This window comes from Vespula pensylvanica, chromosome 14 (genome assembly GCF_014466175.1).
Source record: "Vespula pensylvanica isolate Volc-1 chromosome 14, ASM1446617v1, whole genome shotgun sequence".
Classification (NCBI taxonomy): domain Eukaryota; kingdom Metazoa; phylum Arthropoda; class Insecta; order Hymenoptera; family Vespidae; genus Vespula; species Vespula pensylvanica.
Window position 1 is genome coordinate 554,249 of NC_057698.1, and position 25,398 is coordinate 579,646.

Genomic DNA, 25,398 nt, shown 5'->3' on the forward strand with positions numbered 1-25,398 from the left:
GTATAAAAATATCTAAAATAAAGATTGATGTTCGGTATAAAACAATGATATGTTCTTAATAGAATTTTTATAGTTCTTTTAATTATATTCAAGACATGACAACACGTTTCAATAAATCATTAAACTTTCGAAAATGTCAGCCAACCATATCCAAGAACCTCTCGTGCTAAGAGCTTTCTTACAAAACTTGTTGAAGGTTCAATTTTCAATGTTTGAACCATACATTATGTTGAAAAGCTTTTTTGTTAACCCAACGGAGGATCTATGTATCTTATCGTTCTATTCTCTGCGTGTGTGTGTTGTGTAGTTACATTATACAAGAAAATTATATGGTTAATATTTTTAAAAGAAATGAACTTAAAATATCTGCCAATGGATGAGAGCCACTCTGCCATAAAAAATATTTACTTGTTCGAGAAATTGTTTTGATGCGTCAAATATAATCTTGATTAGCAGAGCGGCATACTCCAGAGAGCGCAGATTTACAAAGCAAATATCAATGTAATTTGAATATTCTAAATTGTTACAACATCCATCAAAGTGCGTTTGCATTTTAATATTTCGAATAATCATTGTATACATTGTTTTTTTGTAGTATTATAGAGTTGCCACTACATTTATATAATTATTACCTCCTACTTCCCAAATACGTATTCATTTTTAAAGTAGTAAATGTGATTTTAGCTTTATAATAATTTTTAATTGCCTTGTGTTGTCAGCACTGATTCTTATTTCACTTTATCCTTTGAATTGGAATTACAGAAAAGCATCAGAATTTCAGCATACAAACGTGATTACTTAAATTTCTGTACTTAATTTTCAGTTCTTCGGCTAGCAAAAGCATAGAATCAGCTCTGCTTGACACTAGACATGAATGGGGTACATGTTATAATATTAAGTTACAAGATAGAATAATTCAACAAGAATACATCAATATTATTGTGTTATATAAATGCAAAGAGACTAAATGGGTCGGCTATGTAGCAATAATCACTATATATTTCTTAAATATATATTTAATAGTTAGAAATGAATAATTCATTCTGAAATGTAGCTTTTGCTGAATCGATGTTATTATTTATATTTGCCATCACTGAAGCATAATCCTACTCAGTATTATATGGGACACTGTTTAGCAATGACATAATATTTTAAGTATAACGCAAGCAATTCATCAAATATCAACATTACATACTCAAATTTAAATGTATAAAATTAGTGTCACTGCTCTCATAAAACAGAAACCACTCACCGACCCATAAAGATAAAATTAATTGATTACTAACAATATAGCAGCGCATGCTTATTTTTTCAGGAGGATCGTTTAACTTTTTATAGTTTTCTTTGATAAATCCAAAACAGCAAAAACCCCATAATTTATATTACGCGTCAAGCATAATCGAAAAAACATTGTATCCACCACTTTGCGGCATGCGCTTATGTATATAAACATTGTTACATTTTTTAAATACAAAGAAAAAGCAAAACAAAAATAAACATACTAATGATTATCAAACATACATGTTACCTCGCATATGCGCATGTATCTTTTTTTAGCTATGAGAAATAATAGCAGAATATACATTATGTAATATTTAATAAGAATATATAATGATGGGGCCCACATGCATTTTCAGCTACATCAATAAGTGTTTAATTTTTTTTATTTTATTTTATTATAGTATATCGTGTTCGCTATTATATTTTATTATATCTCAATATTGCATATGTAAGCAAAAACTATGACATAAGAAAACTTAAAATTTACGAATGGAACATACTAATTAAAGTTGTTCTCTGTCCATTATTATTTATTAAATTACAATTAGAAATTGCAACTCTACTCATACAATCCTACAGCAAATTAAGAGAATAAGAGAAACATCAATATTTCAATGCCCATCATGGTGTATATATTATAATACGCGAAAAATAGGATAATAATATTTCTTTTTTTTTTTTTTTTTTTTTTTTGGGTAATCATTTAATAAAGTAAGTAAAAATTAAATGATTTCATTTTTTTTTTCTTGTTTTTCAACGATATCTAAAGACCTACTGAGTATAAATAAAAATAAAAATAAAAATAAATACAAAAAAAAAGAAAAAGAAAAAAGATATTGTTTTCTTCTGAATCAGGAGCATAATTATATTAGTGATATAAGTAAGCTAATCTGTGAAATCCTACTGGCTGTCTCGATAATAATCTGCGCTAGAAAAATATGATGTTAACGTAAGAAGAAAACAGCCATAAAAAATACGAGTCTTACTTTAATGCGTCTGAATATCGATTGCAGACATTAATCGCGTAAATCGTACCATCGACCGTTTCTCAAAAGCATTTGTCACTCTAGCAGAGATACCAAGTTAGTCTTATACTTTGTGTATAATTAATTTTCTGTTATTACAACACACAATGTTCAAAGGTCATTATAGATGGTTACTTCATAAATATAGTAGATTATTCGTATGTTTTTTTTGTTTTTTTGTTTTCGTTTAAATGGTATGTTGTATCATAGACATTTTTTGTGGGCCCCCTTTTTCTACTTATACAACGAAAAGCAGGCACGCATTAAACACGCCCTGTTTTTAACGTTGATTATGCTTTTATGCAAGTTTCTTTTTTCCGACATTTCTATTCTGTTGTATTCAATATGGATTTCCGCATTTGCTTCGTATTTATTAAATTATTTCATGTTATTATATTGCATACTCATATCAGTGCAGCAGCAACTGATTATGTTGTGTATATCATTGTGTCATTTACATTTTGTATCTGGTATCAAGAGATTGATTTCTTGGAAAGAAAATCATCTACCTTTACGAAAGCGTAAAGTGGCATTTACTCTCAAATTGGTTTGTCAGATCAGAAGGTCTGCTTCTAGTACGTGTCACTTGTAATGATTAATATTCTTCATTTAAAAATTGTAATTCGCACGCGCGATAAACAATGTGGTAATGTATATGTCTCAATACATTACATTGCAATGGTAAAATAATATTAGCTAATGGAAACTGTAAGATTTTATATGTCGTAAAATATACCTATAAACGCATTTATTAGTTAATAATCAAGCAAGTGTGTGCCATTCAAAATGCATCGGAAAAACTGTTAATTATTCGCAGATGCTCAGCGCACGTTGAAGCTGACATGGTATAATAATTCATTTCTGTTATTCATTCTCTCTCTTATCCCTATAAGCTGTCCAAAAATCAGAATTAAACAGTTAGAGATATAGGAGAATATGGGATTTTTTTCGGCAATGCTTACTTGTGGATGTCATTTCTAAATATGCACATCCAAAGCACTTTTTCTAAACACATCTATCTTTCCAGATCTTACTTATTTTATCCCACAGGCTCATCAATCCTCTCCCTCTCTCTCTCTCTCTCTCTCTCTCTCTCTCTTTCTCTTTCTCTCTCTTTCTCTCTCTCCCTGTCATTCTATTCAAATTATATAAAGTTTCTCATTGTCTTAATGCATTTTACGCAATAACAAATCTACAAAAATATAACATTTTATTTTATCGTCTCTTCTTATATTATCTCAATAAATGGTTTTTCTTACTCGCTTTAATTATCTCTCTGCACTTAGACACACATCTTTTTGCCTCACCTTATTTAATAATCGTGTTTTGTCGTGCTGTCTTGTTTCTTACCATTCTTTCATTATTGATAAAAGAACACATCTTAAACACTGCTCTTTGGTAGAATGTCCCTCTTTTTGACTATTCTACTCATAAATATATTTATAACATAATCATGTTCTCTAACTCAGTGCATGATAAGCACATGCAACTGGATTTTGTATGTACACCACATTGATCGCACAATTACTTCTAGTATAACTATTCATATGTACAATTAAATGATATATTTCATTAAATATAGTAAATGTGTGGAGGACAATAGATGTGTAGGATTTTTGTACTTGGGCTATGTGATACTATCCAATTGATTTTTCTACCTCAAGTACAACTTTTTTTTTATTTTAACAGCAACAAGCGGCACTCGTATAATTTTGCATAGTAATTAATCATTGTTTAATGAGCTTTGTGTGTCCAAACACTTAATAAAAATTAATATAAAGGGGCGAAAGAAAACTTCATTGAAAATTTATTTTTTTTCTTTTTTCTTTTTCCAAAAAAAAAAAAAAAAAAAAAAAAAGAAAGAAAGAAAGAAAGAAAGAAAGAAAATTATGTCATTCAAAAAACGTCACCAATATAAAGCAATTCATTGCTCTTTTTTTTTTTTTTTCTTTATAATGCAACATATCTTCTAAAGATATAAAGCGTGTTTTATAATATTATTAATCTCTTGAAAAAACTCGTTCGTTTACAATTAATAACCAGCTTAAAAGCTACATACTTGTAATAGAAAAACTATTACATTTAACGTTCGAATTCAATAGAGTACGTTCAATCATATAAGTTCCAATGCAACAGCAAGTAAATATATAATTTTGATTGCATATAAACGTATATATAATGTGTGTATATTTATATATATATGCATCCTGTGCATATATATAGAGACTTATATTTTATATATATATATATAAATATATACACGTGTATATGCAATGACCTAACATCCCCCACTTATATACATCATTCTCCCACGCTTTCCCCCAACGCTATCATAAATATCGCATTCATAAATCTCTTTTCTACGTAAGTATATGTCCACATTCATACATCTCACATTCACAACTTACGTATAATACGCTATGGGAATCTAATCTAAATCATATATAAATATATATTTTACCTATATGAAAAGCATCAGTCTCCATGTGCAAACAATCATCTCAGTATCCTATACCTTTTATTTCTACTTACTTATAAAAGTCAATAAACCATCTCGTGATATATCCTTCATTAAATTTAAATTCATTTAGAGGCTTATCAAAGGCTAGGTTACTGAGATCATTAAAGCAAGCATTTCATATAATACCGGAAAATATATATTTTCATTGTAAAAAAAATAATCACACTTCTTAAGAATTAAATACTTAGCAGCTGACAACTTGTTCTCAGTAGTAAAATTAGCGCACGCATACACTAATCAGTCGAGTTCATCATCCCATGGTATTGCGAGCAAAGATGCTCGTTAGCACAAGCACGATTTTTTTCTTCTATCTTACATAGAGTGGTATGTTTGGCAGTGAGGACATCATATAGTATATGTCAAAAATTGGTTATTCTTTATGCCATCTTCTATATCTCTTTGAGACGCCTTAAAAAGACGTCTTGTCACTTATATTAGTTAAATAATTTGGCCCCATTAGAGCTTTAGATAGATACACCGAGCTATTGTGCACTGGATACTTGATATAACGAATATATGATTCTCACTGAATATGAGAATTCTTGAGTAGTAAAGTCACTTTTTAAATTACCGTATCGTTAACTTTCTTATACAATTGAGAGATTCTATACATTTAAAAATAAACAAAACAGAACAAAAAACAAAACAAAACAAAATAAAATAAAAAAAAATGTATTCTTATATTGCAATAATTATACTAATCTCTTTGTAATTCAAATTAAATTTACAGAGTACGACTATAAAATACTTTTTCAAAATACATAGAAATATCATTATAAGTAAATATTATTAGTTTTTCAAAAGTTCACAGTGCACAATTGCCGATTGAATATATGGATATTGCAGTCTTCAGTCGCATCCGGGAGTGTCTAAAGTCCATGAAAAAGTGGTTATTATAAATACCTAATTTTCAGCCACTACCTGTGTAGGAAGTGGTGCATCTCCCTGGCCCTTCTCGACAGTTTTACCATTTTCTACAGCATCATCAAATTGACCAGGCACTGGCAGTACTTCTTTTGTTGTATTAATACTTGTTACAGGATCTCTGAAATAACGAATAATTGAATTACATTCTGCACGTACATGAATCCGCGTTTGCATACGCATATTGTGCTTTTTTAAAAAAGAACATGGTCTATAAATAACGTACATATAATCATTCAGTCCGTCCACATTAATACCTCGTCCTTTGCTATCCTTCTTATCACACTCTTTAGTCTTCTTTATAGTAGTTTTTTTCTTACTGGTTGCCTAAAAATAAAGCTTTACATTTATTTTAGAAACTAGAGTTAATTTAGGAATATAATACCTTCATCTGAGTCTTCTTTCCACGTCCAGCTATTTGCGTACGATTATTCCCGCGTGTTGGAAAAGTTGGCCTTCCCATTGGATTGAATGCACGGGGTAAACCATACTTCAAACCACCTATTGAAGTAACCTACAACAAATTACTTGTATTATTAATATCTCAATTCTTTTTCTTATCTCATCTCTAATTTCTTACATTGAAGAGATTTGTAGAAGACTCTTTGGAAAAAGTCTTTACATATAACACTTACCTTTAAATTATTTGTAAATTTTTGTCATTTATTTATATCAATGATAAGCAAAATTTTGTATAATTAGTCATAACTAATTAGCAACAGTTAAAAATGATTGTGTAATAAGATACATCAATTGAGATACATGTGTGATATAATGTAGATGTCTTTATTTTAATATTGTATGTACTACATATGAAAAGCACACCTTTGTCAAAATAGTTTATAATAAAATTATGTAAAAACATAAAAACAGAGATGCATGATGAACTCTTTAATAATTTACTCTGAATATTTAAGTAAAAATTAAATTTGCAAAATAGAAAACAACGACCTATGCAATGCCTTCAATATTTTTTTGAGAAGAATTCAAAGATTCGTCTTCAGGAAAATCTTCTTCCACGTATAAACAATGATATTGGACCATAGTTAGACTGCGATTGTATGTATACCCTACCTGAGGTGGAAGTCGTCCTCGAGGATGTCCTTGCATAGGTTGTGGCAATCGACCAGGTTGACCATAATTGGGACCCCATTGACCAACAACAACACCAGCAATCTCCAATTGTCCTCCGCGCGAAGGTATAGGGCGACGCATTAGACCACGTTGTGGCAATGTACCATTACCTCGTCCACGAATTAAACCTTCATTAATCGTACAGCCAGCTGGTAGAATATTCTGAGGTACTGATACACGAATGCCTGTAAATAGTATTACGTTTTTTATAAATTACACCAGAATATACATGCTTGGTACTTACTTCATTGGTAGGAAACAAATTAAAAAATTAAAAAATTAAAAAAAATAAAGAAATAAAAAAAACAAAAAATATGTTTTATTAGAAAAAAAAAAAAAAAAAAGAAAGACATAAAAATTAGAACAGTTTTGAAATTTGCAGGACAAATTAGACGCCACGAAAAAATAGTACTCTCCTCCCAATTGAATTTTTTTTTTTTTTTTTTTTTTTAATATTTTCAATAAGAAAACTTATATAAAAGATTCTAAGAAAATTCGGGCCTTTGAGTATCCCTACTTTTTGGATCAATTGTTTTATTGAAACCTTTTATTTTTTATGAGGACTTTCATCCAATTTAATGGATGTATACGATAGAAAAATAAAATACATATAAATAGTCAATGTAAAAAGTATAAAAATAATGATATAATTTATGAGATATATAACAGAATTTCTACCTGGTGCAATAGGCATTGGTGGTCGTGCAAACACGACATTGATCCCTTCAAGTACAGCCTTTCTCATTCTTTCAACTTTTACAACACGTTCTATGTGACCACTGCACAATTCCAATAAATTTTTTGCAATAGTAGCTCGTGCTAATGTATGGTGAAATAATTTTCCATCAAAATATAACCAAGGACAGCACATTAACCAAGGTATTGGAGCGCCGCAAGCATCATTTGCTAAAAGAGCAGTTTCCACGCCTGCCATAAATAAACTTGCAAGTTGAACACCACGGGAAGTTACTAAAGGAAGCTGTAAAATGATTTTTTTTTTTTTTTTTTCCAATTAAATTTAAGATACTTTATCAAAGCTGCATTTATATATTATACTATGAACAATAATCGTTATATTACCTGTAAATCCTGCAAATATTGAGCATTCATTAATTCTGGAGAAAAGGCCTGTGCAATAAAAGCATCTAATTCTTGACGACGCAAAATTTTTATTTTATCAGAGAAAGACATAACGTATCTGTAAAAAGAAAAAAATTTGTATTATTATCAGATAAGCTATTAAAAAAATATACATATAAAAAAAAATAATAAAAAAAGAAAAAATGTCGGACATGCAGTAAATCTGCTTTAAAAATGTAATATGTGCACTCACCGTAAAACACAAGCCATAACTAAAAAATGTTGAGGTACATAAGCTGTATTTAACATAAGAGGTGTATCTGACCTCATGCAAGTCAAAAATCCTCTTAATCGGCGACGTTTGTCATCTATTCCTGTGCTATAAATAAAATATTACAGATTTTTCAAATGACGCTTATAAAATAATTATTGCATGTGTGTGTGTGTGTGTGTGTGTGTGTGTGTGTGTGTGTGTGTGTGTGTGTGTGTGTGTGTGTGTGTGTGTGTAAAAAATTAATAAGAGAAACTAACCCAAACCACAAACGTTGGATTGTCGGAACACCCCAACCAATTTGTTCTGCTTTTACTAATTCTGGAGTTTGATATGGATTCGACTTTGACCATACCCATTCCTTTATTATCACGTCCGGTACTTCAATTTTTTCACTGTCTACAGAAGTTTAAAAAATATTATAAATACATGTTAAATCATATATAAATGTTAGATCATACATAATAATATTTATACGTATATATACATACCACCTTTCTCTTTACTTTTAGTTGCTAAATACATCCGATGGTGTAAATTAAAAAGAATTGCATATACCATTTGTCTTACTGGTCTATAAATCAAATGAATAGAAGGAAATTCTCTGTGATTTTCATCCTCTAAAAGAACTGGCAATTTAATTTCACCAGCTATAAGAATTTGATATATGTGAGGAGACATTAGACCTTTTTGATGTCTTTCAGAAGCAGTACGCATAACTTCTGGTACCGTACTAGGAATACTAGTAGTTGTTTTTTCTATTTGTTTTGTTGAATCCGTAGTAGCATGCGATGGAGATGTAGCAGAGGAACTGCTACTTGAACTTGATGAACTTATTAAAAGATTATGGGTGCCATTTATAGCATGACCATTACCTGCATGGATTAAATAAGTTTAGTTTTTATATATAAATATAATAATATTATAATTTGATGATATAACATTGAATTGATATTCACTTTGTTCCTCCTCAGATCTAGCATTGTCAGCATCTCCATGTCCTTGGATACCAGGTGGATCTATCACTATCTGTGGTGCTGACTTTGCATTTGCTGTCGCTTGCTTGTACGCATTTAAGCTTTCACGTTCACTTTCTAATGTTTCAGAAGCAAATCTAGAAGTTTCTAAACTACTATCACCCTCTGAAGTTGATGGTCCATCAGATAAATTTGACTGCGTTTGCAAATTTTGCTTGGAATCTATCTTATGAGCTGTAAAATGTAACATACGATTGTAATATATATATATATATGTATATATATATATATATATATATATATATATATCAAATTCCAAAATATTAACTACTTTACCTTTAGTTGGTTTTACAGGCTTATAATGTAAAAATCCTTCTTTTGTACCATTAATGTAGTATTGTACAGATTGCCTTAATTTGGAACACCTTGGATCAGATAGAGATCCAAATACTTTCTGCGATACTACATCTAACTCAACAGATGGAAGTTCTCTAACAAAATTAGCAATTGTTTTTATCATTTGTTCAATACTAGTCTTATTAGTGTTCGTATTTATATTTAATTTTTTATAGAAGTCAAGGAGATTATTTTCCGTTAAGATATAATTCCCAAGTAATGCTGCCAATAAGCATAGTCTATCTGCTGGGATATTTAAGGCTTTTAAAAGTTCAGGAATTATATATTCTTTTGTATCAAGGGAACCCTTAAAACATATAATAATAAACATGTAATGAAACCTATATGAAAGAATTGATACATATACCCATACACATACATGTATATTTGTATATAGTACTAACCTTATATGTAAGTTTTAATTGTTCTGAAGAGAAGTATCTAGGTGGATCGAATGCAGCATACTCAGCATCATCGGCTATTAAACCATTAAAATTATTTTCCCGGCAATAAGCAATGACTTCTTGATGATGATCATCCATACTGCATAACTACAGTTATATAAACTGCATTAATTTTTACTTTTTATTACATATACTTGATATAAATAATCAACTTACAACTGCAACATTAAAATATCTAAGCGCCATACGTAAACTGGTTCTTAAACATACAGGTGGTGTCCACCAAATCTTTGGTGGTGGAGTTCCTTTGGTTGTAATATGTTTGATGACCTATAAACATGATAAAATTGTTTTAACAAAGATATAACTGATAAAGATAAAAACAAAATAATATATTGTATAACAAAGACAGAACTTACATTATTTACTTTAATTCTCACTTGCAACTGATTTTGAACCCAGTCTGCACGGCGAGAAGCTTCAAAACAACCATTAAAAAAGACAGCTAATTCTAAACCTGACATTTCTGTTGCTTGTATAAGCACTGCTAGAAATTGTACCATACGGTTCCACTGACCTCCGCAAGCCCAATCTGTTAGAAAATCACATTACTTTCAAAGTGATAATAAACTAACACTTCAGAGCATGCTATTATATAAAAAAAACATGAAGTACTGACCTGAAAAATAGCCGCCATAAAGTCTATCTAAACAACATTCTCCATCAAGGACTAATCTTAGCTTTGTAGTTGAATGTGGTGATAGAACTTTAGAAAGACGATTGCGCTGTCGCTGAGTAACAGTACGTGCTATTTTTAATAAATCTACCGATACAGATCCACCTGGTATACAATTACTATCCAGAAAAGCTTGCAAGTCTTGAATACCCATCTTTCAAAGATATTATTTCTTCTCTTTATGGTAATAAGTTTAGTGTATTGTTTACTACTTGTTGTATATGTTTTTTGTATATAGTAATATTACTGTTTTTTTTTTTTTTTTATTTGTATCTACTTATATTATAATAATAGCTGTTCCAATTTAAATCGAATTTTTAAATTTGTTAATAGTTTTATGACTTCAAGAAGTGTAGTTTCAAATTCAACAGTTTGAACCTGTAAGAGAACAATAAATTTCCTTAATCAATTATTTAAATTTAATTTGATATGACATCACCTTCAATCTTCCACATACACACATACATACATACATACATACATACATACACACACACACATGCACACATAAAATAAAATTTCACATTTAATCTTTTTAATATAACAATATACTATAAGATTCAAATTCGTTACACGTTAATTATGTCTGACAGGTTACAAACACATCAACACAAGAATTTTTTGTTAACACGCGTAAATTCATTTAACATTATTTATATGTCGTAATGAAGAAGAAAGAAACATATAACAAAGATGATCAGTCGCGCGATATCTCCCCCCAAAAAAAAATACAAAGATTTTCAAGTTTGCTTCTTTATTAGAGAACTCTCGAGAAAAAAAATTTGTCACAATTAACAACGAAATATGTCGACGCCATTTACTTTGTTTATACCAGTATAGGAAAGTTTATAAACTTACGATAGTGTCTAAGAAATAAATTGATTTTTTTGAAGCGATAAACGTCGATTTAGACGAAATTTATAATTTTCAATGATTCCATTGTGAAAGAAGCGTGTTCAAGGAAAAAAAGAAGGATCCCATAAACCGGCATGGCGAAAGAGCAAAGGATATATCCTTTATATTAATCTACTACTTAAGATAAATGGAAGGTATTCGCGCGGATTCGTGACCAATTCTTAATTACGAACGAGACCGCGCAAAATCACCTTATTAAAAGGATTACTCTTCGATTTACGTTAGATTAAAAGTACTTACGTTAAATTAGCGAGAATCATCATGGCCCCAAAGAAACACAAAACACACGGGCTTTCAGAGTAGGTGACGTAGGATTCGAAAACGGAAATGAGCACTTGACCGCGCTCCTATGTCTTACGCTCTACGTCCCGATTCCATGAGAATGCTCAAATAAGATTGGTGCTTCGAATCGAGTAGAAAGATGGCGGCCGGAAGTTGATTCCGTAACATCATTTGAAAATCTCTTATTTTCCTCATCGCATACCGTTTTTCATTACGAATTTATTTTAGATAATTAAAATTCTATTTTTTTGACCGAAATAACGTTTTACTTTCTTTTGTTTTATTTTTATATATATTCAGATATTTATTCGAATTTGATTCTTACGTATAATAATAAAATGCAAATATATTTCTTTTTGAGTTTTATAATATTGATCATGAAATCATACACTGTAGGAATGTGAAAAAATAAACAGAATATATTTTTCTTTCGTTAATTTTTCTTTTTTTTTTCTTTTCTTTTTTCTTTTTCTTTTTTTCTTTTTTTTTTTTTTTTTTTTTTTTTTTGGTCAATATGTATCATGTATACAAAGAGAGAGACATACGCACATGTCACATACATACCATACTAATAATATTCAGTCAATGCTCCTTTTTTTTAAATACTACAAATAAATGGAAGATCAAACTAAGATAATTAAAGTTTTCAACTTTTTATCCAAATAGATTGTCTCTCATTTCTTAATGAGAATAAATTATATGATTGTAGTATAAGAAACTATTTTTTCAAAGAGCACAATATATGTGTAATTATTCTCCATTAAACACACATATCTATTTGAGATGTTTGTAGTGCTATAAATCATAAAAAATCTCGGATTTTATCATTTTAACATAATGCTGTTCATATCTAAATGGTTTATAAGTCTGCAATAACATTTGCAATGGCAATAGAGTGCACAATATCGCTATACATTGTATAGCTGAAAAACTAGAATAAGTCTTTTGTATTATACACGGCTGCACTTGTTTAGAGTTCATCGTGTCCCTCTTCCTCTTCTTTTTCGTCCTCCGCATCAACTTCTGTTACTTGTTCTGTCTCTGTGGAACTTACAGTAGATTCTTCCTCTTGAATATCTTCTTCTTCTGGTACTTCATCGAGAGAAATACCTAACGTCTTCCTCATAAGCTGCTCTACGCTATCTGCAAAACTAGCAGTTTCTTTCAGCATATATCCTGATCGAAGAGTAGCTGTTCTAAACATCATTATGGCTATGTCCTTTGCAGTTTGATCAGATGGATCAACTTGAGTCCTATGTAATAATTCCCTAATTAGTGGATGCCTTGGATTGATTTCTAAAGTTTTCTTTTGATTTAAGTAATAAGTTTTCTGCGGATCATCAGACTTTTGATGTGCATTAGAGATTGCTAATCTTTCCATATTTCCTGTCCATCCAAACATACTTGCAACGAGAGCGCAAGGTGAATCTGTTAGACGTTCAGAGACTTGTGCTTTACTGATATGATCTTTCAAAATATCATTTAACCATTTAAGCAAAGGTTCGAATGTTGTTTGTAATTGTTCTTGTATTTCTTTAGCTTTTTCACCTTCGTCCAATTGGAAACCTTCCTTGGCAACGTTTTGGAATTTCTTTCCATCGAAATCAGGAAAAGCAGAAATAGTATATTCGTCAACAGGTTCTGTTAAATATAAAATTTCGTATCCTTTTTTGTTCAGTCGTTCAACGAACGGAGATTTCTCTACTTCTGCCTCGGAAGTTCCAGCAATGTAATAAATATGCTGTTGCTTAGGTTTCATACGCGATACATAATCCGCCAACGAAGTAGTACCCTTTTGGGTCGAAGAACGGAATTGCAGAAGCTTCGATAATCTGGCACGGTTTTGAGGATCCTCGATAACACCTAATTTGATATTTGTACTGTATTCTTTCCAGAATTTCTCATAATCTTCCTTCGAAATTTTTTTGATCATATCTAGAACTTTTCTAATAAGCTTTTTCTTAATGACCTTAATTAATTTGTGCTGTTGCAAATTTTCACGCGATACATTAAGCGGCAAATCGTCACTGTCTACAATACCACGTATAAAGGACAAATAATTAGGCATCATATCAGTAAATTTGTCGGTAATGAATACACGCCTAACGTATAACTTAATATTATCTGCTTTTGTACCGTATCTATTAAAACTGTCACTGGGCTGAACTTTAGGAATAAATAAAAGAGATTTGAATGTGACTTCGCCTTCCGCGACAAAGTGGATCTTTGCTAAAGGATCTTGCGTATCTTTTGTTAACGTTTTATAAAATTCATTGTATTCCTTATCATCTACTTCTGATGGTTTCATAGTCCAAATTGGTTTGGATTCATTTAAGAGTTCCCAATCCCAAACAGTTTTATCTACCTTTTTGGTTTTCTTCTCATCTTCAGATGATTCTTCTACCTTAACATCTTCTTCTTCTTCTTCTTCAGATTTATCCTCTGTATCTTTCTCACCGTCTTCTTCTTCCGTTGGTTTAGATTTGTCTTCTTCTTCGTCCACTTGTATAACTTTGCTGTTCCAAAGATAGATAGGGAAGTTAATAAATTGAGAGTACTTTTTAATTAAATTCCTAACGGTATCTTCTTCCAAGAAATCCAACGCTTCATCCTTCATGTGTAAACTATAATATAAAAGAGATTTTTCCTACGTATTATACGTTACAAACAATTTATAAGAATCACGCAATTATTTTAATTTTTACCTTATTGTTGTTCCTCTTTTAAGCGTGTCTCCTCTAGGATCTTCAATGATGTTATAGCTACTGCTATCGGATTCCCAAATGTATTGTTTATCATCGTTATGCTTAGTAGTAACAACTACCGTGTTTGCAACCAAAAAGGCAGAGTAGAATCCAACGCCAAATTGACCGATCATGTCATTCATATCTTGAGTATTTTTTACATCTTGCATTTTACCCAAAAATTCAGCAGTACCAGATTTAGCAATTGTCCCAAGATTATTGATCAAATCAGATTTGGTCATGGCTATACCAGAATCTGTTATGCTCAATATTTTATTTTCTTTATCAGCCTTTATTCTGATAGCTAATTCAGGATTAGCGTTCAAAACATTTTTATCAGTGAGAGACAATAATCTGATTTTATCTAAAGCATCAGATGCATTAGATATTAATTCTCTAAGAAAAATTTCCTTATTACGATAAAGTGAATTTATAATAAGTTTCATCATGCGATTAACTTCTGTTTGGAACGTAAATTTCTCTGCCTTAGCCCTAAGTTCCTTTATCTGAGCTACATTTAATCCATCCAATTTTATACGTTCCTCATCTCTTTGAATAACTTCATCATCTGCAAAAAATAGGTGTTTCGAAAATTAAAAAGAAACACGTTTGCTTCAATGGAAATGAAATTCATGTATTTCTAAAAGTGACGACAGTCACAACACAAAGTATGTTATAAAAATATACAAAAGATAAATAAATGTCTTACCAGTACGTGATCCTTCACGACTAGATCCAAGATCTTTTTCTACAGTTCCAATTTTATCTTCTGTTTCATCGTTCGCACTAACGAACCCTTAGAAAATAAAAATAAAACTTACACATCTTGTTGCAAAGGCCATTAAATGTATTTTTAATAAATATAAAAATTACCTGCTAAAAGTACCAGGGCCGTTAAAAATATGAATAATTTTTGCATAACTATCGTGCGAGTTCTACAAAAAATATTAGTTAAAGCGATAACACTTTACGAAATATGTCACAAACGCTTCGCACCACTATTTTCCGCCGACTGTCACAAAATCCAACTCGACATCATCATATAGAGAGGAGAAGTAAATAATCAAAAACCAATCGCGTGAGACCACGCAATACAAATGGACCAATCACAGAGAAACTCTTGGCAACTCTTCCAAATGGCGTATTTTAATTCGTCACTCGGAAATACATAGTCGTTACTTATATATTTCGAGAATGTTCAGTTTAAAAAAGTAATTGTATCGTAAAAAAAATTGAAAGTATATACTATCTCAAAATTGTTTTCAATAGTTCTTTGAAGATGATTTAAGTATTGAGAAATAAGAGAGAGAATTGCTATATTTAATTGAAGCGGAAGAGGAAAATATTTTCTTTATTATCGATATGTTTGTATTTACAAGTTAGCAGTTGTCGGTAAGGTAACCTTCAATTGGTCTGTCGATAACTTTTCGATATAATTTATCGTGTGTCGATAATATACTTTTCTAATTAAAATTTAAAACCATTATCCCTTCTTGAGAGATAATAATCGGATCTTATGAAAATGTAATCGATACGTCGTGCTATATTTTTATACCTTTAACCTAAATCAATTATAACTAATTCATAATCCGCATAATATTTTATGCATGAATTGATATTTACATTAAGTCAAATAGATCTACAAGGATGTAAGTATTTGTACCTATCAGAAAGTATTAAAAAGTAAATATAAAAACCGAAGCACTGATAAAAAATGATCATTTTATTTATTCGTCGTAAAAAAAAATATTTCACAACACAAAGAATTGTTATTTGAATAATGAAAATAGTCTACGTTGGAAAGAGATTCGAAGTTCTGAAAAGAAGAAAAACGTGAAGCAAGTAGATAAATGAACTCGTATATAAATTCGACAAATTTGTTTTTTTTTTCTTTTTCTTTTTTTTTTTTTAATTTTTTTTTTTTTCTTTTTTTTCATGCGAATATGCGTGTTGTGACACATTCGTCGTTATGGATACGTCTTCCATCGGCAAAAGACCTGCAAGCGTACACATAGTTATAGACCACACATGTCAAACAAAGCTCCTTTTCGAGTAGAAGCAACATGCGAGAATGTAGCCGTTCTGCGTGCGCGCCTACTCGAGCAATATGTGTGTTTGAACTATAGGATGCGACGATACGCGTCGATGAATTCGAACATTGTCACTTGCCTTCCGCTCTTCTTCCGAGAAGCTACCTATTTTATATTTTACCTTTGGTCATTTACAACCCTCTACCACCACGATCATAGCGATCGATAAACAGAAGACGAAGACGACTTCCGTTCGCCAAAGGATACATTATTTTTTGAAAATTTCGGTGAGTCGAACTTCACCGATCGTTGATTGGTGAAATCGAAAAAAAAGCCGACGTTAGATTAGATATATCAAACAGATTAGACATATGCTTTACATATGTCTTATATAGACAACTTATCCTTGGATAAAACAAGACTACTGACATTGACCGTCTTTTAAATATTTAAGGAATCGTTTCCTACTATTTGCTATTTAACTAGTCTAACTCCGGCAGTCCTTCGGGTCGAACGTGTCTATTTGTTGATATAACTTGTATATATTATCTGAATCCTCTTAAAAGAACAAAAGACGGTTTACAAAGAAAAGAAAATATATTGTAAGTTATCTTACAAATATTTATCATCAGATATTGTTGTCTATCGATTTAATTTAAATTTATTGTAAAAAGAAACTTTTCAGTTTTTCTTACAACGAATCACTTTTATTCTCGATTAACTATCGATCTCTTTCAACATATGCAAATCAATAAATAATTTTATAAAAATTTTATTATTTCCTTTTTCTTTCTTTATTTATTTATTATTATCAATTTCTTTTTTTTTTTTTTTTTTTTACTCATTTTTATTATTCGATTTTATTTCCAGAGTACATTTTCTTCTACAAATAAATAAACAAAAGGATACTTATTGATCGTACGTTATCGCGCATATTACACAAAGATAACCATACATCAATATAATATATACGTTATACGTTGAATAAAATAAAATAAAAAAAAAGGAAAAAAAAAAAGAAAGCATTATGACAATCCTTTAAAGGCCTGACTGGGCCTTTACACAGTCGAACTAAATTTACTTTCTCTCGTTGTCTTTTCCCTCCTTCATGTTCTTTATCCGAGTCACAATGATTCACGCGATCGTTCCCTCTCTTCCAGACATGTTCAACAGACCTCAGAGTGCAACTACGAGGCAGGAGACTGAAATGATCAATAAGGCCCAGAGGGCCATACATACAACCACGGATTCTATCGAGAAGTTACGTTTGCTCTGCCTAACTAGAGGTGCCAATGGCATCCTCGGCCTTGGCAGGTAAGTTACATTTAATAACTTTTGAATTTTTTTCTTTTTAATTATATCATTAATGGAAGAAATAAACTGCGGATGTTAAAAAAAGTGTCATTTAAAATAATTGATAAATGTATTTTTATTTATAACCGGCAACGAGGAAGAATAAAAATGCGGAAACGCATGAGATTTCCTAATAAGTATCTCCGATGACTAAACGGTGTTTTTTCTGTTATTTTTTTGCCTTCTTCTTTGCTTTTTTTTTGCACAAATCGAAATGATTCATCCGTCGTTGTTCTACGATCTCGAGGCTTGTTGTTATAAGGATACTCTTTCCTTAATGCAGTATCTATAATAATATTGAAGATTTTATTTCATCCAAGCTTTTATTGCTAAGACGACTAGAAGCGTTTATCTAATATTTCTAGGAGTGCTTATCACTGTAAAATGTGTAACATAAATATTCGTATAACGCTTTTGTATCGAATCATCAACTGATCCGTAATAGAAACTTCTAGTCATCGCGATAAAAAAAAAAAGAAGAGAAACGAAAAAAAACAAAATTAATATACAATGTTCTTTCCATCTTCAGAATATTCCGTCGTATGGACGACGACGGTAATAAGCAATTAAACTTGGAGGAATTCACGAAAGGTTTGAAAGAAAGTGGTTTGGATATATCAGACGATGAAATAAATGAGATATTTCAAAAATTCGATACCGACGGAAATGGAAATCTCAGCGTCGATGAGTTTATCGTCGCGGTAAGAGTAAGTATACTTTTGAATATTAAACGAATTGAACATATTAATCGCTGAATCAATTTTATATAAATCCATTATTTTCCTACAATATAGCCTACAATGTCTTCAAGTCGCAAAAAAGTTGTAGAACAGGCATTTCAAAAATTGGATAAAACCGGTGACGGTGAAATAACGATAGACGATTTAAAAGGAGTATACAATGTGAAATGTCATCCACGTTATATAAGTGGCGAGGAGAGCGAGGAAAGTATTTTGAATAAATTTCTTGGAAATTTAGAACAAAACGCAACGAGAGATGGAGTAGTAAGTTCTTCGTATAAGTAATTACAATATCCGTGCCTCTTTCGCTTAATTAATTAGTTAATTAATTAATTTCTTTTTAATCCACAGGTCACTGCTGAAGAGTTTATGAATTACTATAGCGGAATAAGTGCCAGTATCGATCACGATGCGTATTTCGATTTAATGATGCGCAATGCTTACAAGCTTTAAAAAATTAACTTCATTTTATTAATAATAAAGTAAAGCACGTCACCTGCGAGCTTCTGTTCAAATAGTCTTATTTTAAAAGACGATACAAATCTTAGAATGAAATCGCACAGAGATTGATCGAACAGTGTTATTGCAATTTTTATAGAAATTATCAATCATTGGTGTTATATACAAATGTTATGAAGCTATAATTCTATAACGTGGTAGATGATGATACATCTATATTAATGTACATTTAGATGTACATACATATATAATTTTAATGTATATACATAATTTCGATACATCGAAGTCCTCTACGTTGTTCTATCTCAATGTTTGACAAAGTTGGTTGCAGGGACCAATCTAATTATATATGTGTCCATTGATATCAAATCCTAACACTCATATTTCAGCTTTAAAATTTAGTCCTTCTTCTCTTCCTTTTTATTTTTGTTTTTTATTTATGCGAATAAATATTAATTAAATGATATTATATGTATTTATGAGCAAAATAAAGGTAATATTGTAATAGCGATGTAAACAGATATGATTATTCAAAAAAAAAAAAATTAAAAAAGAATAAAAAAAAGAAATTGCATCGGCCGGGAATCGAACCCGGGCCGCCCGCGTGGCAGGCGAGCATTCTACCACTGAACCACCGATGCTCGAAGGATGCTGTTTGTTTTAAGTATACTGTAATAAAATATTGACCTATATTTACCAAAATTTCCATATATCTAGAAAATATAAAGTATTCTGATTTAACCATTTTGCTATAATTAAACAACCGTACAACGTCTGTGTATTTACTGCTGTTGGAATTTTATAAACTTTCATTGCATTGATATTAATATTATTGCTGTAATAATCATCTGCAAAAATAAGAAAAAAATAAAAAAGAGAATAAAAATTTATCTCCCAGGCGGGGAATCGAACCCCGGTCTCCCGCGTGACAGGCGGGGATACTGGCCACTGTACTACCTAGGATTTTTCTGTCTAGCGCCAAATTTATAAAGTATTTATGAGTCAGTTATATTAATTATATTTTTATATGAAATTTTTGTACATTTATATATAATATATACTCCAACGATATATTATAATCAATTTCACGTTATCAACAAACGATCCACCATTTGTAGTCATAATAAAAGTATCGTGTTACATTTTTTAAAATAATAAATATAAAAAATGCGAACTCGTGTAAAAAATGCAAGATTACTTTTATATCATAGATAAATACCAAAGAAAAGTATAAAAATCAATGACAAGAAAGCAAATGAATCAAGAATAAGAAAAATAGCTAGAAAGAGGGGCTGAGTTGTAAGAGTAGGAGAAAAGAGAGAGAGTGAGAGAGGGAGAGAGAAAGAAAGAGAAAGGGAAATAGACATAGTTGAGAACTTATATAAACTATCCGCTAAGCTATTCCATTTCATTGTTGAGATAAAGCAGTAACTGTGACAGTTTGAATTTTGGCGGCATTTCTGTTCTTGATTGTCTGTCTTTTTCTTTTCTCCCCTCCTTGCCTTTCATAGCATTATACCTTCCACGGTAATCTCCATCTTTCTCTTCATTTCTCTCACACAACACAACTACGTGCGTGGACACATACCCCCTCACTCTACTCTCATTTTATTCTGCTTTGTCTGTTTCTTCATTTTTAGTCGAACCTTGATGACCTTCTTGTACGTACGTGTCGCGTCTCTCTTCGTTTCTCTTTCATCGGCCGTGGTTCAATCACGGCCGTGACACAAGCGGCATATTTTCTGTAGCAAGAAAAAAGACTTCGGTCTCTACTCGATCAAATAAAAAAAGAAACAAGAATAATAGCGTACTCATTTCTCGTACAGTGCATACTAAGCGTCAGCACAGTGAAGTGTTCTCTATCTTTATTTCTATCTTTGTCTCTTTATCTCTCTTTCCCTCTCTCTCTCTCTCCCTCTCTCTTTCTCTCTCTCTCTCTCTCTCTCTCTGCTAAATCAAAAACAAAATATCAAGGTGCATAGGTGAAGGTTTCTTTTCAAGTTAAAAAAATCTTAACCATAATTCGTTCTATATGAACTGTCCTTAAGTTCCTCAAATAATAAGCTTCCATATAAATACGTGCACATTTGTGAAGCCCTTATAAAAGTTTTCTCGTTCTTTCGAAAGTGAAAATGAAATATTCTACTGCCATTGCCGTTGTCTATCTATTCTTTGGTAAGTTGAGAAAGAAAAGAGATAAAAATTTCTTTTGACATATATATATTTTTTTGTTATAATTAAAATTCTTATCTTCTTCTCTACAACGATTTGAAATAGTATTTGTTGTATTTTATCGCGAAGAGTACTCTTCTAAAAAAAGAAGTTAAAATTAGATTTCAAAGTTTTTAGAGGTAATTTTCATTGGGAAAAAATAAAAAATATAATATACGTGTTTGCTTTTTTATTCATTATCATTCATTTTATTTTAATAATTACTTAGGTTCGTTGAAATTGATTTTCTTTCATTTGCCGGTGTTATTTTTCTAAATTGAAGTTACAATCATGGAAATTATATTGATTTGCGTAGTTACATAATCAGTGTTCGATTAGTTTTTTTTTTATTTTTACATTACGAATATCGATAATGTTATATAGAGTTTGATCGAGTTAAGCAACTTCGTGTTGTTAACGTACGTTCAATTATTAAGAAGTTCGCTTATAAGATTAAAGAATCGTTAAAAGTGTTACATCTTTTTGTTACATTCAAATCCAGGTTAATTCAATTATTGGCCCAGTTTATATTGATATAGATTAGCCAAGCATCAGTAAATTTTTTTTACAGAAAATTCAATTCCACTATGTCATTCTTTGTGTAAGTCACAAAGAATATACAAAGCATACAAATTAACGCACTGATATATTCTTTTTTTGATTTTTTTTTCTTTTTCTTTTAAAAAGATTTATTGTTATCGTTTTTTAATAAACATTGAATGTTACATAATAATTTTTATTTCCTGTTTTTGTCCTCTAACCTCGTGAAAAATGATTGCATTTTTCGGTACTTACGATAAACGCTTGTTATAATTTTATTCGTGAGATTTCATAATTGAGTAAATAGGATTATTAAAAAAAAAAAAACAAGTTTTTTGTATCATAATTAAACGATAAAAATGTTTTTTGTTTCCTGCTTGAAGAGATAAACACTCATCAGCAGCAATGATGAAAAACTCGGTTTCAAAGTCCGTAGATCACATTATATTATACCTCTGTTCCAGTAATTATAATCTACGTCACGTATATGTATGTGTACATGCGCATATAGTTATTATATATTTTGTTATATATACTTTCTTGTATAATCTTACTATATTTCTTTTATAATCTAAACTACTATAAAGTCATTGTTATTAAAATTAATATTTTTATGTTGTAATAAATAGAAAATAAGTTTGATATTTAATACTCTTTATAATTATTAAAAAACAAGAACAAATCATGAGATAAAATACCACCATTTATTTTCAGATGAACAAATTAAAAAACGTGACTTGTAATATATAGAACTAACCTAACGATATTGTAATTGTTTTGCTTTCTTTTTTGTTCTTTTTTATCGTTGACACAATATAATTATGCTCGTATATGTAATGAGAATTTAAAAATAACAATACTTAAATTATACTAAGCAAAATATATTCGATAAATAATAGGTTTTATTTGGACAAGAAGAAGAGCAAGAATATTTTTATCAATGATTAAATAATTTGTTATCATGTAATAAAAAAGTTTCTAAATGTTAAAAAAAAATTATAAGTATCTTGTAATTTGGAAAATTATTTATTTTAGGTTTTCTTGGATATGGCAATACACAGGAAAATTTACCATCTGTCGATGATGTACTTCAGAAAGCATCTGATGTTATAAATATCCCTGAAATCAATAATTTAAATGCTTCGGCATTGCCAACCATCCAAGAAGCTACAAATCTTTTTGAGCAGAAATGTAGAAAGAATGGTGGACCAAATGCATTTCAGAATGCTAAGCATGCCCAGACAGAAATGGAAAAGTGCCTTAAATCGCTTATCAACATGACCGAGTTAAATGCAGAAATGGAAAGTGCCAAACCTAAAGGCGAATTAGATGAAGTTTTCAAGAAGTATTGCCGTAGGAGTCCTATTCTTAAAACTTGTGTAAACAACTTTACAACTGCCATTGAACCTTGTCTTGAACAGAAAGAGCGTGAAAATAAAAGAATTGTTCTAAATATCACAGAATCTCTCCTTAACTTTATTTGTTATAAGGAAGGAGATAGAATCGCTCGTATGTATTTTTTTATGTGCATAAGATTGTTTAAAATAAATATATATATATATAATTTCAATTAATATTTTTTATTTTCTTTTTAAGTCTTCATAGCAGCAGGAGGACCAGACTGTTTCCAATCCAAGCAACAAGAAATTCAAGACTGTGTCAATACTACATTTGGTAGTTATATCCCTACAGCTGATCCTACTACTGGTGCAATGCCTACACTTGAAAGTTTGCCATCTTTAATATTTGACGATAAAGAATGCACGTAAGTTCATATGTGTATTATATTTATTTTACATTTAATATAACAAACATATTACTCTTAATACTCTTATAATATTCTTCTATAATTATCAGGGATATGAATAATCTACAACATTGTATCGTTAGAGAATTGGAAAAATGTTCAGACCCAACACCTGGAAATATAATGGAATCTATATTTAGATTCATCAAAAAGGTAACACCTTGTGAAACATTATTAGTCAATATTCGAAGTGCTGCTGTTACTGGAATACAAGAACAAAGTTCTTCTGCAATTACGACACCTATTCCAACAATGATTGCTGTTTCTTTTTTATTACAACTTATGCATCGTATAGTTTTCACATAGCAAATTAAATAAAAGCTATATTGATGTGAAATCTTGTCAGTCAGAACGATATTGAACTATGTGATTTTTTATTGTATAAATACTATATAAAATTATATAAAAGTAATCATATAATATAAAATATATATAATTAATCTTTCGACGAAAATTAATATTCATTATTTGTATTTCTCCTTTGTATTAATTAAAAGTAGATAGATAAGATAAGTTTATCTTGAGTACCTAAATCATTTTATAACAACGAAATTGCCTAATTTTTGTAAGAAAAAGTTATTGTACAAAACTCATATAAGTATCAGTAAAACTTAATGATGATTATTTTTTTATAAATGATGAGATGTATAAACAGCGTTTGTACATTATATATTTGTGTCTTTATTATATATATATAAAATAAATTATTTAGATAATATTTTTATTTTCCTACTTGCATTTATTTATTTATCAAAATACTATTTATGAATATAATGTAATAATTCTACGATAATTAATTGTGTTTTGTAATTATAACAATAATTTACTTAGCATGTTACACTTAGTATAAATTATACCTTGATAAATTTAATCTATAAGCAGATAAATGTACACATACAAATGCACCTGAACTCTTTAAGAAGTATAAAGTATAATTGAAGTGCTTGATTTAAGAAAAGAGATATTTATATTGAAGTCATATGACTACTGTACAATAAAACACGATTATTGCAATAAATATTATTTCATAAATTATTCGATCTTTTGACTATATTTTTTAGACATTATATTATTAGTAGAAACGATCCTTAAGCAATTATGATTAATAATTTAATATATCACTCACCAGGAAATAATATATATTCTTGAAATATCTGCATGCAAATATTGTGTAAAATTTGTAACGTTAATTATTAAATTAAAATATTAACATTATTAACATAGAATAATTTATATTTATATAAAATACTTGTTATTACCAGCAGTCACATGTGTTGATATACATATAAATGTGTGTATATGTGTATCTATATATTCTCTTCTTAGTGTCAAGGTTAATCCAAATGAAATGTCACGGAATAATGATGTAATATAAATAAAATAAAATTTTATATATTTATTTGAAAAAATATCTTGCGCATTAATTTTCCTGTTAATAGAAACATTTTTTAAACATACTTCAATATAAAAAATAAATAATAAATTACAACTATGTCGCGATTCTGCGCTGTTGTTTCTATTGTGATAAAAATATTCGAAATTTGATTCGTTAATCTTGACGTTTAACT

General features: G+C 29.9%; 3 protein-coding genes and 2 non-coding genes across 10 annotated transcripts; 2 read left to right on the top strand and 3 right to left on the bottom strand.

Moving 5' to 3' along the window:
* Positions 1 to 61: 61 nt before the first annotated feature.
* Positions 62 to 15,724, bottom strand: LOC122634163 (constitutive coactivator of PPAR-gamma-like protein 1 homolog). 4 transcript variants are annotated; one of them, XM_043822815.1, is made up of 16 exons: positions 11,905 to 12,913; positions 10,693 to 11,127; positions 10,433 to 10,605; positions 10,230 to 10,343; positions 10,014 to 10,160; positions 9,550 to 9,916; positions 9,196 to 9,447; positions 8,728 to 9,111; positions 8,497 to 8,635; positions 8,219 to 8,344; positions 7,966 to 8,083; positions 7,564 to 7,864; positions 6,826 to 7,070; positions 6,137 to 6,265; positions 5,978 to 6,078; positions 62 to 5,872 (listed from the first exon to the last, which is right to left on the bottom strand). In XM_043822815.1, the coding sequence occupies exons 2-16, from the start codon at positions 10,901 to 10,903 to the stop codon at positions 5,731 to 5,733; spliced, it is 2,949 nt and encodes a 982-aa protein (XP_043678750.1). In that variant the 5' UTR covers positions 10,904 to 11,127; positions 11,905 to 12,913; the 3' UTR covers positions 62 to 5,730. The 4 variants fall into 4 exon arrangements, 2 of the variants coding, with proteins under 2 accessions (XP_043678750.1, XP_043678751.1); XM_043822816.1 differs by lacking the exon at positions 11,905 to 12,913 and adding an exon at positions 11,608 to 11,864; XR_006328316.1 differs by having other exon boundaries at positions 5,855 to 5,872; positions 5,978 to 6,090.
* Positions 15,725 to 16,849: 1,125 nt separating this feature from the next.
* Positions 16,850 to 19,789, top strand: LOC122634112 (calcyphosin-like protein). 3 transcript variants are annotated; one of them, XM_043822705.1, is made up of 5 exons: positions 16,850 to 17,007; positions 17,881 to 18,034; positions 18,603 to 18,780; positions 18,868 to 19,077; positions 19,165 to 19,789. In XM_043822705.1, the coding sequence occupies exons 2-5, from the start codon at positions 17,883 to 17,885 to the stop codon at positions 19,264 to 19,266; spliced, it is 642 nt and encodes a 213-aa protein (XP_043678640.1). In that variant the 5' UTR covers positions 16,850 to 17,007; positions 17,881 to 17,882; the 3' UTR covers positions 19,267 to 19,789. The 3 variants fall into 3 exon arrangements, with proteins under 3 accessions (XP_043678640.1, XP_043678641.1, XP_043678639.1); XM_043822706.1 differs by lacking the exon at positions 16,850 to 17,007 and adding an exon at positions 17,225 to 17,322; XM_043822704.1 differs by lacking the exon at positions 16,850 to 17,007 and having other exon boundaries at positions 17,856 to 18,034.
* Positions 19,790 to 19,842: 53 nt separating this feature from the next.
* On the bottom strand, positions 19,843 to 19,913 carry Trnag-gcc. Its single transcript has one exon. It is a non-coding gene; the product is annotated as a tRNA-Gly (tRNA).
* Positions 19,914 to 20,163: 250 nt separating this feature from the next.
* On the bottom strand, positions 20,164 to 20,235 carry Trnad-guc. The gene has a single exon. It is a non-coding gene; the product is annotated as a tRNA-Asp (tRNA).
* Positions 20,236 to 20,676: 441 nt separating this feature from the next.
* Positions 20,677 to 24,865, top strand: LOC122634111 (27 kDa hemolymph protein-like). Its single transcript, XM_043822703.1, has 4 exons — positions 20,677 to 21,447; positions 23,059 to 23,532; positions 23,620 to 23,788; positions 23,881 to 24,865. The coding sequence occupies exons 1-4, from the start codon at positions 21,405 to 21,407 to the stop codon at positions 24,134 to 24,136; spliced, it is 942 nt and encodes a 313-aa protein (XP_043678638.1). The 5' UTR covers positions 20,677 to 21,404; the 3' UTR covers positions 24,137 to 24,865.
* The last annotated feature ends 533 nt before the right edge of the window (positions 24,866 to 25,398 follow it).

Bases quoted from the DNA above. Each gene is read 5' to 3' on its own strand.
- LOC122634163 (XM_043822815.1), bottom strand. From the start codon at position 10,903: ATGGGTATTCAAGACTTGCAAGCTTTTCTGGATAGTAATTGTATACCA. The intron at 10,344-10,432 runs GTAAGTTCTGTC...TCATGTTTATAG, and splicing joins TGAGAATTAAAGTAAATAAT to GTCATCAAACATATTACAAC. The intron at 6,079-6,136 runs GTATTATATTCC...CTTTATTTTTAG, and splicing joins GAAAGAAGACTCAGATGAAG to GCAACCAGTAAGAAAAAAAC.
- LOC122634112 (XM_043822705.1), top strand. From the start codon at position 17,883: ATGTTCAACAGACCTCAGAGTGCAACTACGAGGCAGGAGACTGAAATG. The intron at 18,035-18,602 runs GTAAGTTACATT...TTCCATCTTCAG, and splicing joins GGCATCCTCGGCCTTGGCAG to AATATTCCGTCGTATGGACG. The intron at 18,781-18,867 runs GTAAGTATACTT...CCTACAATATAG, and splicing joins AGTTTATCGTCGCGGTAAGA to CCTACAATGTCTTCAAGTCG.
- LOC122634111 (XM_043822703.1), top strand. From the start codon at position 21,405: ATGAAATATTCTACTGCCATTGCCGTTGTCTATCTATTCTTTG. The intron at 21,448-23,058 runs GTAAGTTGAGAA...TATTTATTTTAG, and splicing joins CGTTGTCTATCTATTCTTTG to GTTTTCTTGGATATGGCAAT. The intron at 23,533-23,619 runs GTATGTATTTTT...TTTCTTTTTAAG, and splicing joins GGAAGGAGATAGAATCGCTC to TCTTCATAGCAGCAGGAGGA.